We start from the raw sequence: 16,184 nt of genomic DNA, 5'->3' as shown, positions 1-16,184 counted from the left end.
GGCACTTTCCCCAGGGTTCAGATGCCACTGTATGCTTACTGCACATTAACACTGAAGCAAGTTAAGTGAACCAATTTAGGTAAGCCCTGCAGGTAAAAGGACATTAGAGAAACCCTGAATGCCTTCCAAGGAATATTTTCCTATCCCAGCAAATGTTACTTTGAAAGACTGTTGGCAAGATACATTCTGACTTGTAAAGACATTAGGCTTTGCCTAAAACTGACATAATGGCTTCAAGATTCAAAATCAGGACATCCAGATACACAAAAGGCAGCTATCTGCCACCCAGTACACTGACTTGACAGATAACACTATGGAAAAACACAGCATTGGGTCTCTCAATTTATACAGGTTGCTAATCACAACAATTTCTCTGGCAATCATTTAAATAGTTGTTACAGATCAAGTATCAAAAGAAGTTAACACTATCAATATGAACATGGTATTCTATTCCTTCTGGTATTACCCTTCTCTATTACCTCTGGTATCATCGTACTGACACACATCAACCTGAAAGAACTGTTGATTTTCAAAAATTAACAACAAAAAGCCCCACACCTTACTGCAAAGGCTTGCAGAACAGCCAGTGATGCCCTCATATGTACTATCAGACTGTCAGCTTGGTTTGATTGCAGCTTCTTACCAACCTACGTTTGTCTTTTACCAATCCCTTGACCTAAAGAGGTTTACTTCGCTTGCTTAAATGCACTGTCAGGTTTAGGATAACTAGACCCAGCCTCCTTCAGAAAAACACAGGGAAAGGTGTCAGCACTAGAACAGAGAACACAAAACCCTGGAGTCAAATATAATTTACCTTTTTGGCCTCTCATTCAGGCTTGTACTGCGAGCCCTGAAACTGTCCTTCTCAGGCGTGTCATCAAAGGAAAGGAGGACATTCGAGCGCAAACCCTGCCAATTGAGACAAACAGATAACATTTTGAATGGCTAGGACGTGCAGCTGAAAGACTGCAATCATGGGCCACTGCACAAGAACCCACAGTCAGTTTTGAAAAAGATGTTGACAAGAAAAGTAGAATTTTTCAAGCTTCAAACAGAACTTTTAAACTTCTCAAATTTTATGTCATCATTTTTATCACATACTGTTTGATACAGTACAGTCCATTACCTTTGTAATATAGGGGACAAAGTCCTTTCGGAAGGGAAGGCGACACCGAATGAACCACATAGCTATCACATGATGGGCCAGGCAAACGATGTACTGGTTAAACCTAAAACAGCAGAAAGATCTCCACAGAGTTTAATGCTGCATTATGATGCCATTCCAGAACTGAAGAGAAGGACTTTTCAATCTGAGAAGCAGCACTGTTCCTTTACCTACTGTAAGTATAAAGAAAAAAACCTCCAAAAGTTCTGTTCCAGAAAAACAGATATTTTGTCCAAGGTGAATATGTCCCCTCTTCAGAAAAAGCCTGGAGATACCAAAATGAGCAATATCCTATAAAAAACCTTGACCCAAGTACTACAAAAAAAAAAAAAAAAAAGCATGTTTCATTCTCTTAATTTTACAGATGAGGAAGAAGCACAATTGGTATGAACTTACTTGGAAGGGTTTGTGTATGGCAGGGAGATGGCGAACACACTGGCATACTGCTCTGCTGCAAAGTTCCTGTAGAGGTGAGGCAGCCTCGCTAGAGCTAGAACAGTTCAAGAGAAAACCAACACAGGTGAGGTCTGAACACAAACTATTCAATATCACAATTCAGTTTAATTTGAATAATTTTGTTTCTTCTAAATCATCAGCAGACATGGAAGTTAACATCATAGTATAATTTCATGCCATTTAAGTTATAAGCAGCAAGGTGGAGAAAGCAGCTCCATATTTCCCATCACTGTATGGCTGCACTACACAAAGCATGTCTCTTTCTTCACTGTGTGCAAGTGCTTTAAACAGAAAAACAGTAACAAACAAGAGATGATCAAATATTTATATCTTGAGGATGGTGCAAGGGCATCACCAAAAACCAAGAAATGCTTTCACTGCATTTAACATGACTAACACAATCAAAATATCCATATTCAGTGCAAACAATACATTTACAACTATAGAAGATCAAAAGTAGAAGAACATTACAACTTACTTGAAAGAAATTCTAAGAGAGGGATTGCCATATTGGCTGTAGCAGAAATGTGGGTTAATTTGACTATTAAGACAGGAAGTGCCTTTATGATGATGTCAGGCATCTCAACACTACAGACAGAGAGTGCCACAACGCACTGGTTTGCACAGCGATAAATAAGACCATGTTCCAGGCAATACACTATTTCACGCTAGAAGAGTAAAAAAAAAAAAAAAAAGTCGTAATACAGGGAATGAGAAAAGCTCCCATGTACCAGCTCCTGATTGCAGTTAGCATTTCAGAATAGCTTGCAAGGTATCACTACTGCAAGGCCTGTATGACACACATAAATTCCTACCAAGAATGCACTAACACAGAACCCTAAATAACATCGCATGTATTCTAGGCCAAAATCTTAAGATGGGACTTTAATCAAGTAGACATTTTAGAAATTAATATTAAAGTTTCTGGTTAAACAGAACTTTTATGTTTATCAGGGTCTTCCAGCAGAGGGTAAAGTCACTCAGCAACCTGTGAGGGGGAACAGGTATGGATAGAGAACAGTGAATCCAACTGACTGGATAGTTACTGCTGCACAAAGTTAGTGAAGTATTTTTTCACCCCTGACCCCAACCCAAATGCAGGAGATGCAGCTTTTTACAACAGAAAAGGGCAGTGTTACCTTGCACTTAAGTCTCCTAATGAGCTAGTATGAGAAAGTGCTCTACTATACAGACTCAGGCCCTGTCCCCCCTACAGACTCTTACTTTCCCCATACCTGTTTAGCTTTGTCCAGGTAATTATGGTAAGATATTAATGCCGTCAGTACTGGGACTACAGCCAGATGCAAATCAGTGCGAGAAAAGCCTTCCGGGGTACCATGGAGCCTGTCAGTAGTCTTTTTGTCTGTGAGCTGATACATCACACAGTAAGTTAGAACACCTCACACTAAAAATACTCTCTAAAAGGCAGTAGACAGGCACCGCCCACAGCTCTCTTTTCACATGTATACATACATACATAAAGAACACTCATTATTACCTACTTCTGTACCTAAAACAATCCTCACAAAAAGGGAAGGTAAGCAAGGATTGACTACCAGCATGCTAATCTTCAAAATATTAGACTGAAGAGAAGAAAATAAAAATACCAACTCAAAAAAACTCCCCAACCAACTCTCAAGCAAACTAAGAATCTGGTGATTATACATCAGTAGGGTGCATGGCATTACCATGTAGCTCAGTGCGGAGGCCAGGAGGTCTATGTTACAAGGAGAGGTTAAAAATAGCACTTTATAGCGGAGGGATTCAGGTAATTTATTGAGGACCAACTTCAACACCTTCCAGTCTGTCTCCTGGAAAGAAAGAAAAAGTTAAGGTGGAAAATTTTTGTACGATTTCAGTTCAGTTTAAAAGTAAGACCAATCAAATTTCAGACAACTTGCCATTTCCTAGGCAGATGTATGTCTTGTCATCGTAACTACATAAAAAGAAGTGGCATTTAACTGTCACAAGTTACTTCCTGTCTGTCATCCAGCTCTAGGTGCAATATTGGCACCGCAAACTGGAAGACAACTTGTATCCAGACCTGACTGAGCTCAAAAAGACAGAGCCAGAATTCAGTTCTCCTAAGCACTAGCACAAATTAACTTCCAGAGCAAGACAACCCCTCAGCACATAACTATGTCCAATACAACACTAATGAACAAATTATATTTACCGTTTGTTAGCGACTGAAACATTAATCAATTCTCAAAATACTTCAAAAACTTGCAGTAGGAGAGTTTCTTTTAGTTTCAAATGCCCTTTCAGAAACAGGATGACTTATGTGATCTTTGTTTAACACACACCTTTTTTGCTCATCTGCTCTGAAGCAGAGTGAAATGAAAGCTTTGCTCAGTTTCTGAAGAGCTGAACCTGTGCTCCCACTGGTGGTTGTAAAGCTGCACAATTACACACAGATTCTGCCCAAGAAGGAGGATTTACGTATTGCTTTTCAGACGTTATTTAGATACTCTGGGATAGAATTCTCTAGCCAGCTGGTTTAAGTTGACCTATTTCACATGAAGATGACAACTGTCATTAACAGTGGACGTACTTGCTTCAAACACTGCAGAAGGACACCAAAGACCATTGAATATGGCAGATGCCCTATCCGAACAGTGGCATTCTGGGAAGGCACACTGGGACTTCCTGAAGGCGGAGAGAGCGTACCAGTGGGCTTTTTCTCAGAAGCCCTCTTCTCTGCTTCTCTACAACATGGAAAGGGAGAAAAATACATGTAATGTAAAATCAAGATCAGAAGAGCCTATTCATGTGACCTACAGTGCTACCTTATTTGGTAGCCAGTTTAATTACCAAACAACAATACAAACTGCATTTTCAATTAAGAAACACAGGATTGCCCAGAAGACAGACAGCAATGAGTCAGTTTGGTCAGGTTAAAGATTCTTCTATCCAGGCCCTAGCAAATTTAGAAAGGTATCTTTTGGGGCATGTTACACAAAGAACTTCAGACCAAGCTATAAAATTAAAAATAGCCAGATTTGTACAAATCATTGAATCAAACCTCAATGTGAAAACTAGTCTGAGGCAGGAAATTGCAAATATTTTTATGAAGTTTTGTGAGCAGGAAAAGAAATTTCACATCTGAGATTGAGAGGTCTGGAACAATTCACCAATGAGTTATTAGCTGAGACAATCCTAGGCTGTAACTGTAGACTTGTCTAGCAGCTGATTCATCCAGGTTTGGAAGATTTAGAAAAACTGCAGATTGCTATTGATGGACCATTAAGCTCATGCAAAAATACCAAATAGTTTGGAAAACAGCTTTTGCTTAATGCAATGAGAAACCTACACAAAATCACATAGACAGTAAGGGCTGAACCTCACTGCTCCATCTTTGTTGGAAAGGCCAAGACGGTGGAGGGAGTCAGCTCGAAGCATCAGTAGGAAATCAAACACCTGTAACAGAGAAGACACTGGAATCACTCAAAACCCAAGCCAGTGGAATACTCTTCCACCTCCCCATGGGATACTTTTGCAAGTACAAGGGAATTTTTAATAGATGCTGTGGCTAGTTCTGTAGGAGGCATCAATTCTGGTGTTACAGTACATATACATACTCCTATTAGCCAAGAAACATTTAATTCTACTTCTGGCAAGCTCTAGAGCACACATTCCCCACCTGCCACCCAAGAATTCCACAGACAGCAAGCAGCTCTTGACCTAAAAGCATAGGTTACTGCTCATACCTGCAATCTGATGCTGCTAGCAACAGCAAGGCTGTACGCATATATATAATGGCGTTGGACGTGGTGAATAAGCATCTCATACACCCGCATTGCATGGCTGGAGGGTAAGCTGTAGAGTTTTGTCTGCAGAGAAACAGAAACACAAATCAAAAGGCAGACTGACACTTGTTATTCAGAAATGCATATCTGCACTCAGAATTCAAGAAAAACACAGCAAAAACTTGCTCCTGAAAGCAACATGAACAGATGGCTCTAGTCAGGATGTCTGCAAAGACTGCAGAGTAACTCTGCCTGGCTCCAGAAGGGCACTGGCTAGAACAATCAGCTCTTCACAACTGCTTAACCATATCTCAGGACATGCTACCCAAACACAAGGGATCTACTCAAGGTTATGAACCACTCCCTTTCTGCTAGTTTATGAACACATCTGCCCTCCACACATGAAAATGTGCTTACATTCATTGTGCAATCAAAATTAAGAAAATAAAACATTTAGCAGACAGTCATACAGTACCCAACAGCAAAAGGAATGACCAAAACAAGTGTTAAAATATTAAGTGGATAAAACAAAAGTCAGAATATTTAATAGTGGGAGAACAGTCATCTATAAAGGCAAATCCAGCAAAAGACTATTCTGAAGAAAACACATTTAATGCTTTGCAACATTTACCTGAAGAATTATCAAGAGTCCAAGAACTGCTGTCTTGACATCCTCCAAGGAAGCCGAATACGATAGCAAGTCCCTCTCTTCCAGTTCAGAAGGAGATGAGAGAGAATGTGCAGCTACCTTTTAAAAAGAAAAGCAATATATGGTTTAAATCTGCAACACACCTTTTCTTTATTTCCATCCTGGAAGATCAGGAAAGACTACAGCAAGCCATCCCTGCTGGAAATTCTGCAAGCCCTGTCACGTAGCTTGGATGTGCATTGATAGGGTTGCTAAAGCTCCCTTCCGCTCTGCACGTCAGACTCGCATCCTCCAAAACCCAGCAGTTTTACAACATCCTGCTGAGCCATGCAACTGGTAACAGTCACGGGTTAGTCTCCTCAGTCACAGTAAGAGGATCTGGCAAAAGATGTGGTGATACTACTGACAATTGACCAAACTGCCTCACCTTTTCTATGATATCAAGCAAGCTGTTAAAGTGATGTGTGTTGCAGCCTTCAGCCAGGTCTACGAGTAGCTGAGTGGCCAGTTTTCGGACTTGATGGTCTTTATCCTCTGGAATGTGAGCCAGCTGAGAGATCACAACCAAGTTTATCAGCTCTTCCTGCAAGAGGACAGATCTTAATAAGCCTTTACATTTTGCTGTCAGTTGTTCAATCAGCATGTTAAAAAGACAAATAATTACAAACAAAAGAACACTGATATTCTGATATCAGGCTTGTTCCTCAACTAACTGTTTGGTTCCTTGATCTTTCTTCTTCTATTCAATTAAGTGTTTCTGTATGCCATCCCTCCAAATATTTATGACTTTTGTTGAACTTGGATTCAATGCTTTGGTTTTCATCTGTCCTACAGACTTGATAGCCCAGGCTCAAACAGACTGCTGGCAAGGGATTTCTAGGGCTTGGTTCTTTGAGAGAGAGAAGAAACACGCAACAGCATCATGTTTTCACAAATCTTGAAGGAATCCAAGAAGCACCTCTGCCCCTTCCTGTCCTCTGACACTCTGGGTACATTCCAAGGAGCTGAAGACATCCCCAGAGCTCTTCTGTAACAATTCTCTCAGACAGCTTCCATCTTGGATTGTAATTAAACTGCAAGCAGTAAGACAAGTCAATCTGCTCACATCAGATTATGTCCAGACCTCATCTTTTTACAAAGCTTTTAAATAAACTCTGCATCTCTCACATTGACTTTCCTTTCTTCCAAAACAAAATGCATAGGGAATTAATTACCTTAATACAGGGAAGCAAATACACAACCAGGTATGTCCTCAAAACACAGCAGCTCCCACTGCAAGTTACACATACCTGTGTCCAACTAAGGACAATTAAAAGGCAAGTCCTCCTACAAGCACCCTAAAGAAACATGTCTATTGCGTGCAACCTTTAAAGCACAGTTCTGTGCATTCCCCAGTGGCAGAGATGACCTGAAGCACACCATAAAACATGCCTCACCAAAGCCTTTCCCACCCACTTAAGATCTCACATGTGATCATCAGAAACAGATAAACACACACCTCATAGAACTGTCTGTTAATACTCAGGACAAAGGACAAGACATCCAGAACTTTAATACGAACAGCACTACGACTTTCGTTCCTAAAATGGGAAGAGCAAAGTCAAGATGAATAAAATAAAGTTGCTGATATTTAGGGAAGGGGGAAGAGGAGAAAAGGAAAGTAAAACTAAAGTAAACTAAGAAAGTTCTTAAGAGTTAGAACAAAAACTGTTAGAGATCAGCTGAGCCTTCGGTTAATGTCTCTACATAGAAAATCAGGCTCAAGAATAACTGGAAACTGGAATTCCAGTTCAGCTTTTACTATTTCTGGAGACCTGTAACTGCAGCTTTCCCATTTCCAATCCAAACCCTGGTGAGCAAATTTAAAACCAAACATATGGCATTGAGGAAGAGTTGCTCTTTGGCAGCATTTCACAGATGAGACAGAAGTTTGTTATTGCTGTATGTTGTTATTTTAGAGCACAAGAATACTTTTAGGAGTACCAACTCAAAATCAGATAACTTTGATACTGGATAACCATATGCAATCCTGATGCTTAACAGGAAAGTCTTGTTTGGTGTCAGAACTACAAAGTGCTGTGGAGTGGAACACATAACTGCCTAAGCTAACTGGAATAGCACCATCCAACGGAAATAAAGAAAAAAAAAAAAAAGGCAGCAGCATAAATAACTTGGTGCAAAGTTTTTCTTCTGTTTAACAAAATCCTTTCATGTACCGTGCCCTGGAACTACCATACTTCTTAGAAGTCATTTACTAAGATTAGAACTTCAGAAGACAAAATTATCTAACATGAAAAAGTGGCAAGAAACATTTGAAAGTGCCTTGCATTCACAAAGTTATGATTTCATACCTGAAGAATCTCTCCATTAACATCTGCAGGTTGTGAATCCAGCCATCTTTGGCAGGATGAATGGATTGAGCTCTGTATGTTATCAAGTTTAATACAGAAGATTCCTTTCACAGAAAGATCAAGAAATTTTTTTTAGTGTATAAGTAAATACAATATATCCATTCCCCCAGCCCCCACCCCAAGAATAAGGCTCATATAAGTCCTTGCTGTGATTTTCTGGCCACTTGCTACTTTAGGACTCCCAACTTTCAACTGTACTGAGTAACAAAACAGATTCAACTGGCAACAAAGGAAGACAATAATAAGTAAAGTCTTACAGGTCTCTGATCAGCACATCTTTCCACCAGCTCAAAAAATCTCTCTTCAGAGCCATGGAATTCATTCTGGTCACAGAGTTCTTCTACCGTAGTCAAAAGATCATGTACAATGGACTTAAGTTCTTGGCTCTCCAGACTCTGAAATAGAGACAAAAACATTCCTAAAAGACTTCTACCTTACCAGAAAGTGCTAACTTTTAAATACAAACAGAAAACTCGGTTGAGAAGCACAGTGTTGAGAATTGGGCTAAACCTTCATTCAGCTTCAAAGTTCACTAGAGTGTACAAACAGGACATCAATTTGCAAAAATATTTATGGCAAGGTCTTTTGATTGAAAGCACATCAAGACAGGCTCAACACTTACCTGCAGCTGTTGCAGTAATCGCTCCATGATGTCCAAAAGGATATCCCACGTTACAGCTTGCAGCTCCTTTCCATACTTCTTTATTAGACGTGTTATGGACAGAACTATCTCGTAAGACACAACTGCATTGGGACATGTCATGGCCTGGAATACGAAGCATTTCAGTCAGTTAACAGTTGGAAAGCAGTGATCAGAAACCCTGTTAAATTCAAATGAAACACGTCTTACTAATTAGGAACTTAGCCTGAAGGTCTGAGTTAAATATATTCCAGTCTATACACACAAAGGGCAAAGCAAAGAACCATTTTATAAAGTGCAGTTATGCACTCTTGCAAACAGCTGTAGATCAGATGGCAAATACAGTCCCATCTTACAGAGCAAACACACATGAGGTTAAAGCTAGTAATTCCTGCTTGATGCACTTGGATGACAATTTTGAGAGCTCTGAGGCTGTCCCTGAAGACACCGTCCCTCGCTTTTTGTACCACACACTGGAAAGAGTGAAAGTTTTTGCTTTGTTTTTATTTTTTAAGCTAAAGTACCCACAATGCAGGTATTTGATAAAAAGAATTCAGACTTCACTTTTCTGGCCAACAAAGATATTCCAGAGGAGGCCTCAGTTTCAAACTTAAATCCTCTGTTGTTTTCTTGTTTCCCCATGCTTCACCCCCTATGCGATTGCTGCCTCTCGTCTTTCATGCATACAAAGATCTCTTTGGTGTAAGGGACCACATTTTTGTTCTAAATTTGTACAGATTCCAGATATATACCTGATTAAAAAGTTCCTCCAGCATCCCATCCTACCTTGAGGAATGAAGGCAGCACTGAAGTTGGGGAATTCTTGAGTGAATTGAGGCGATGAGCACCCCACAGAGCCATCCCAACAAAGAACACAGCTCCTCTCAGCAGCGCTGCATCCGCCATGTAAGCTCTAAGAACAGAATGAAGGAAAGTCTTAGACCATGCTACAATTATTTTAGCATACAAGAGTCAATAGGAATATACACTGTCAGAGTAGGAATTCCCAGCTGTTATACATCAGAGCCTTATACACCAATTTACAAACATTAAAAGCAGAAAACCATTTAGTACAACTTTAAACAAGGGAAAATTAAATTCAGAAAAGCCAAAAAAATGAGCAATTCAGCAGCATAACTAAGAAGGGAATTCCCTTCTAAGCACCAGAACCTTCAGCTTGTTCTACTGAGGTCAGTGACTCCCTATCTATCTCAACAGGACCTCCACTGAATTCCTTGGGTTTTCTTAGATACACCTTCTTTACCTGTCTTCCATGATCCTGCACATGTTGTAGATGGCACTGTGTCCCAAATGAGTTCCCAAAAGGTTGCGCATAAGCTGCAAATTCAAACAGAACGCTTAAATATCCAATTGTTAAAACACGCATTAGCAGTTAGCTGGCCGATCATGCCTGCTTATGGTAAGTAAATGTGTCCAGCTATTCCCATGCCACAACAGAAGCCTGTCGCAGCAGCTGAGAGGAAACCATGGGTAAATTCCACGGACATGACACGACTTACACTAACAATGTGCTGATCCCTTAATACGTGAAACAACTTCTAATTTACTCTTAAAATCAAACTGAAATTTATGGCAGATGTGCACAGGCACATCCGACACTTCCATCTGTGAGGCCAAAACAGCAAACTCATTAAAAAACAAAACTACAAGAAAGTTCTGACCTTCCAGCACGGCTCACAGAGCTCCTTCACATTGATGGTACGGCACAAAGTGATGATAAATACTGGCAGGTTCTCTGATGGCAGACAATTATAGCAAACAACTGCATCTAGGACTTGCAAGGAAATCTTTGGGAAAGAGAAAGACAAAATGGTTATACACTTCTCTACAAATAAAGCAGGTCAAATGCTAACCTGGCAGACCCAGGCAATCTTCTAGAAGTCAAAAAGGATACATATATGTCTTTTTTTTTTTTTAATTATTGCGAGATGGAAAGTAAACCATAAAAAGCACTGCTGAAAAACTGATTCACTTATCAAATTTATCAATGCTCTGTTTGTTTTAGAATAAAATGATTATTGGTGTATGAGATCAAATGGCTTAGAAATACTTCGTAAGATTGTATTAGCTCTCTCATAAGATGAGAATAAACTGAGAGAAGAGTCTGATGATCTGATTTTGTTTGTAAAAGTTACAGTTTCAAAGAATTTCAAAGAATTCTAAAGTACTAAAAGAGACTCAAATTACTGACCTCTATGTCCACAGATGAGGAAGTCTGAATGCACAAGAGGCATATCTTGCTGTTAGGAAAGAACATTTAATTACAGTTGTTTGCTTAATATGATTTTAGGCAAATTACAAAGAGCCAAAACAGACAAGTAAACTGGCATGTTACTTTACTTATCATTCCCCTTACTGTGGAATTGTTCATAACACTCCTAGAGACACTGAACACTACAACCTCTTTATAAAGTTAGTTTAAAGTTGCACTTAAATACAACTCAGTATTCCTACACTAATACAAAAGCAGAGACCTGTTGTAAGACTGAGAAATGCAATCAGGTCCACCACATGAAATGGGAAAAGCACATGCCGTTAAACTAAAACAGATCTGAACATTGTAAGAAGGGAAAATCAAGTATTTGTCAGAAATGTCAGGTATGACCTGGAATGAAACAGATCCCGATCGGATGAAAAAGATTCCACTTATCTGTATATTGATTTGCAGCTTTCTCCTGTAATTTACCAAGAATAAGCATGTAGGAGTTAAAAAAAAAACAAACAAAAAAACCCCAACTTACTGGACCATGTCAGCTACATAGTCTTCCAGATAGCAGCTATTGAATTTCACCAGGTTCACTAAAACCAGAAGGAACTCAGAAGACAAACCAACATCCATCCACTGTAGTACAAAGTCAGCTAAAGAAGGAAAACAAATTGTGACAATATGCTTTCTACCCAAAAGTGTTATCCCTACCTTTTTCTCATGTCACTGGATGCCTGTCCCTTGACTTATTCCCACCAAATTAAAGAGGGGTAGAGACAATACTCACCTAACTCTTCTTCTAAGTAGGTGATATATCGTCCATTCTCTGTTAGAGCCTTGAACACTTCAAGCCGTTCATGCAAGTCTTCGTTGGAAGGATAGTCCTTAATAACCTTAAAAAAATGTGCTCTGAGGATCCCTAATCTCTCACCCTTAAAAAAAAAAGCAGGGAGGAGAGTGGATAACAGTGTCACTAATGAAAAAAGACAGTTAAGGCATGGACCTTATCAAGGTCTATAACAGTAATCTTCACGCCTGAAATTATTTTCTTTTCCTACAGGCTATGAAAGTCTCCTGAAAATACCTCCAACCTCCACTGACAATCACTCAGGTCTTCTCTATCTGTTCTATCAGCACTCAGGGCTGGAGGCATTTTGTCCAGCAACACACAAACAGCATCCAACACACAAAGTAATCCATTGAAACTGCAACTGACAGCACTGCCAGTAGAGCATTTAAAAAAAACCAAGCCAGCAAACCAGAATCAATGCCTATTCTTTTCATAAGCATCTACCCCTATTTTTTCAGAATAATGAAAACTAGAACTTTGGTTTGATACAGTCTTACATTTGTATAACACTTTGTGAAATCTCAAGAATTCATAGTATGCTTAACTTGGCCAGGCTAGAAAAGCATCTCATACAGAACTTCTTGCATACTTGACATGCTGAAACATCAAAAACAGCTGCAGACTAGGACTAACAGGTCTGGGCAAAGACCATACAAAATTTGCTGTACTATGCTGAATTTAACCCAAAGTATTTCCTCTTTTTCAAGAATGTTGCCCCAAACCAGAAAAGTTTTCTATGAGTTGTATGAAAAGTTTTGCTATGAGGTCAAACCAAGACTTAAATTAAAACGCTTCCTCTTCCCAGTCACTAGGCACAACCGAAATAAGAAACATGGAAAGTTATAGAAAAGAGCCACCCAATATTTTTCACATTCATTCTCTGCGCAAACCCTAGTTTAAGTGTAGTGTTTCTTCTACAGTTAGTTTGTTTTCACCTGTCCTTGAACGATTGACTTTAGCAGATGAAGAACAGCATGTCTGGCTTCCACAGGGCGCTCTGGCTGGAGCATATCAGCTACCACTTTCCATATTGCTTCCACTGCATGCTGAAAACAAACATAGGAGACAGGCAGTAGTAGGAAAATTAAGCTGCTTCTGGGATCTTTAACCCATAGGTCAGTCATTAATTATGGCAAGTTAATGAACAAGATCTCCAGGGATTTCATGTCCATAGTTCTCTTTTCTGAGGGACACTCTCACCTGCCCAGTCATAAGCTCAGATGAACCACATGAGAGACACCAAATCCCATCCTACCTGACAACTTGCACCCCAGTAACTGAAGTTCTTCATTCACACACTTACTTCAGTTTGAACTTTTGTGCAGAAACCTTCACCCAAATACAACATGAGTAAAACCAATTTGAGGTTGCTTATTAACAAAACAGAATGAGCTAGCAAACACCTCTTCTACAGGATTAACATCATCTCCCACGAACTGTCCTGAACGGGCCTGAACATTCGCAGCATTCTCTTCCCATTCAGTTCAGGAAGCCCGTCAGCTATGTCCTCTCTGCTCCACAGTTGGTAGGTTGGACAAGACTAATTTCCTTGGCATGTGAGCCATCCTTTTACAGGTTTGGACAGCACAAAACAGCTTCTGGGATTACCAATTTTAAAAGGCAGTCTAAACTACAGGAGCCTCTTACGATAGGTTAAGAGCTGTTGCTTAAATTTTCATCCTTCCAATATTCACTGAACACTTTGAAACTTACCTCCTCAATTTTTTTTGTCTTTGCCACTTCACAAATTTGACTGATTGCTCGTATCCTATTACTTAATCCACATTCTATGCTCAGTTCCTGGAAAGAAATGTAGAAATAAGCTAACAGTTTATCTTACTAGAAACACTTATTCATTTCTCAAAGGGGATCATGAAACACTGAAAAATAAATTACACATTTGTCCAAAATGATCTAACCATTAGTCATCACTGGAGCTTTTCAGGAATTTCTCCAAAAACTTTTTTCCATTAGCAAATGATTGGTCAAAACTAGAACCTTCACAGAACTGGAGCCAAGCAGCTCTTCACCTCCAGGACAGAATACCTAATTTTCTTCAGAAAATTTAGTAACTCGATGGCTGTGGCGCTCACCCAGTTCACGGGAGAAGGAGAGAGAAAGGAGGGACGTTAAGTCCAGCTTCCCAGCCTTCCAGCGGGTAAGAGCTTGGCTGCTCCAGCACAGACAGGAAGGGATTCTGGTCTCCTTCTCCCTTTTATGCGTTTCCCTCCCTGTGTGCCAACTATTCTGTTTACAGACTTGCAGTACCAATTACTGGAATAATTTTTTTTTTTTTTTCATTTTCACAAAACCGTAACGTTTTCATAAAATAGAAACAGTTTCCAGCTTGTGCTAACTGCCACCACATAAACTTCATCAAGCTCAGACTATAAAAAAAGAGCAACGTATTTTGAGGAAACACCCTGTAACCCAACATAAGGCAACACCATCCTATCAAATATCTCAAAAGTATTCAACCACTGAATAACTAAAATGCTGTAACTTTGAAGTAGGTGAGTTTTACATCCATTTCACCAGAGAATGAATTGAGATACAAGGTAAAAAGGCATGATCTGAGAGGGAATGCATGTCAAAACAGCAAGGAGAATGAGCAAGCCCTCCTTCTAATCTTCTCAGGTCAGGTAATCCAGGCACTATCCCCACCTTTACTATGGCCAGTTCTCACACCTTGAGTATTTCCGCAGTGATGATAAACTCCGTTTGCTTGCCCTCTGATGACTTTGAGCTTCCCCGGGATGTTCCCAGCCCCAGGAGATTCCTGAACTTCTCCTTCAGTCCAGAATCCTTGCTCTGAGGCTTTGCCATTGCTGACAAGCAAGCAGCACTGAGCCCCTGCAAATACAGAACAGGGTTTCCATTAAGGGAGGCCCAAGGGGAATCTTTAAGCAGGAAAACACCAGTAACAGCCATCACAACGTGGCCTTGACAAAAAGCTCTGGTGTCTCAAGCTGTTTCAAACAAGGGAGAAGCCCAACACTGAGAACAAAACAGCGAGGAGCCCACACTGCTCCTGCCTTCAGCACCCACATCCTGCAGCTATCTGAGGAATGTGGACCTCTGGGCTACTATTTTCTGGAAGCTCCGAATGCCCAGCACCACCACATCCCTCACAGAGCAACCACCATTTTAAAACCTCTGGGCTGATTTCTGAAGTATAAACACACACACACACACTCTTTGGCGGGTGTGAGCTGAAGTATTTGTTCCCAGTCCAAAAGCAATGGACAAGCACACAGCACTGTAAAGCAGATGTCGAAAGTAGCTAGATGTGAGGAAGGACTTAAAAATCTGAGCGTTCAAACATCCAAATGCTGCCACGGCAAGGAGAAAGAGGGGGACCGAGAACAAGCACACCCATTACAGCAACAGCACATCAACAACAACATCTTTCAGAAACTGTCTCCCCAGCCAGCCCCAACCCGCTGCTCCTCGGGGACCCCCACACCCAGCCCAGAGCAGGACACCTGCTCCTCGCATGCTGGCACAGCCCCAGCACCCCACGTTCCTGCACAAACCCAGCAACCCCCCGGCTGTGCCCTGTGCCCCCGCCCCGGACAGGCCACGGCCTTCCCCACACCCCGGGGCACAGGCCACAGCAATCCCTTGTGCTCCCTGGGGACAGGCCACAGACCCTGTCCCACCATCCCAGGGGACACGCCATGGCCACCGGCCCAACATCACCAGGGGACACACCGCAGCCCACCGCCCCCGGGGACACACCAGAGACCCTAACACAGCCCAGGACATGGCACAGTGCCCCCCCCCGCCGCCCCCCAGACACACCACAATCCCACCACGACCACCCCGGGACATGCCACAACCCCTTACGGACGCACAACGGGGGATACACCGAAGGTGTCGGTCCCCCCCCACACCCCGGCTCCCTGACGGGGGACCCCCCTACACACACACACACACACACACACACCCCCCGGGGCACAGCAAGGCCCCGCCTCCCGCTAGGCCCCACCAGACCCCCCGGCCCGGGCAGGGCCCCCAGCCCGGGTAACGGGGCG

General features: G+C 41.3%; 1 protein-coding gene across 8 annotated transcripts in view; it reads right to left on the bottom strand.

Annotated features, from left to right (window-relative positions):
• The window catches only part of TSC2 (tuberous sclerosis 2), a 35,022-nt gene extending 19,115 nt beyond the window's left edge, over nucleotides 1-15,907 (bottom strand). For 7 of the 8 annotated variants that reach the window (XR_774544.1, XM_010570469.1, XM_010570470.1 and 4 more), the window contains exons 1-24: nucleotides 14,836-15,907; nucleotides 13,861-13,947; nucleotides 13,083-13,193; nucleotides 12,085-12,229; nucleotides 11,833-11,950; nucleotides 11,283-11,331; nucleotides 10,753-10,878; nucleotides 10,335-10,408; nucleotides 9,857-9,983; nucleotides 9,053-9,196; nucleotides 8,688-8,825; nucleotides 8,371-8,474; nucleotides 7,518-7,599; nucleotides 6,447-6,602; nucleotides 6,002-6,118; nucleotides 5,332-5,454; nucleotides 4,935-5,041; nucleotides 4,176-4,329; nucleotides 3,310-3,432; nucleotides 2,857-2,991; nucleotides 2,100-2,289; nucleotides 1,562-1,655; nucleotides 1,127-1,229; nucleotides 815-909 (exon numbers count right to left, since the gene is read on the bottom strand). Coding sequence is in view for 7 of the 8 variants with exons in the window: in XM_010570469.1 (XP_010568771.1) it covers nucleotides 815-909; nucleotides 1,127-1,229; nucleotides 1,562-1,655; nucleotides 2,100-2,289; nucleotides 2,857-2,991; nucleotides 3,310-3,432; nucleotides 4,176-4,329; nucleotides 4,935-5,041; nucleotides 5,332-5,454; nucleotides 6,002-6,118; nucleotides 6,447-6,602; nucleotides 7,518-7,599; nucleotides 8,371-8,474; nucleotides 8,688-8,825; nucleotides 9,053-9,196; nucleotides 9,857-9,983; nucleotides 10,335-10,408; nucleotides 10,753-10,878; nucleotides 11,283-11,331; nucleotides 11,833-11,950; nucleotides 12,085-12,229; nucleotides 13,083-13,193; nucleotides 13,861-13,947; nucleotides 14,836-15,078 (2,945 nt within the window). In the remaining variant the exon portion in view is untranslated. The remainder of the gene's footprint in view (nucleotides 1-814; nucleotides 910-1,126; nucleotides 1,230-1,561; nucleotides 1,656-2,099; nucleotides 2,290-2,856; nucleotides 2,992-3,309; nucleotides 3,433-4,175; nucleotides 4,330-4,934; nucleotides 5,042-5,331; nucleotides 5,455-6,001; nucleotides 6,119-6,446; nucleotides 6,603-7,517; nucleotides 7,600-8,370; nucleotides 8,475-8,687; nucleotides 8,826-9,052; nucleotides 9,197-9,856; nucleotides 9,984-10,334; nucleotides 10,409-10,752; nucleotides 10,879-11,282; nucleotides 11,332-11,832; nucleotides 11,951-12,084; nucleotides 12,230-13,082; nucleotides 13,194-13,860; nucleotides 13,948-14,835) is intronic. The other variant, XM_010570473.1, reaches the window with a different exon arrangement.
• Nucleotides 15,908-16,184: the final 277 nt, after the last annotated feature.

The sequence above is a fragment of the Haliaeetus leucocephalus genome, unplaced genomic scaffold, assembly GCF_000737465.1.
Source record: "Haliaeetus leucocephalus isolate CR32 unplaced genomic scaffold, Haliaeetus_leucocephalus-4.0 Scaffold295, whole genome shotgun sequence".
Taxonomy (NCBI): Eukaryota; Metazoa; Chordata; class Aves; order Accipitriformes; family Accipitridae; genus Haliaeetus; species Haliaeetus leucocephalus.
This window is presented reverse-complemented; position numbering and strand designations above follow the sequence as displayed.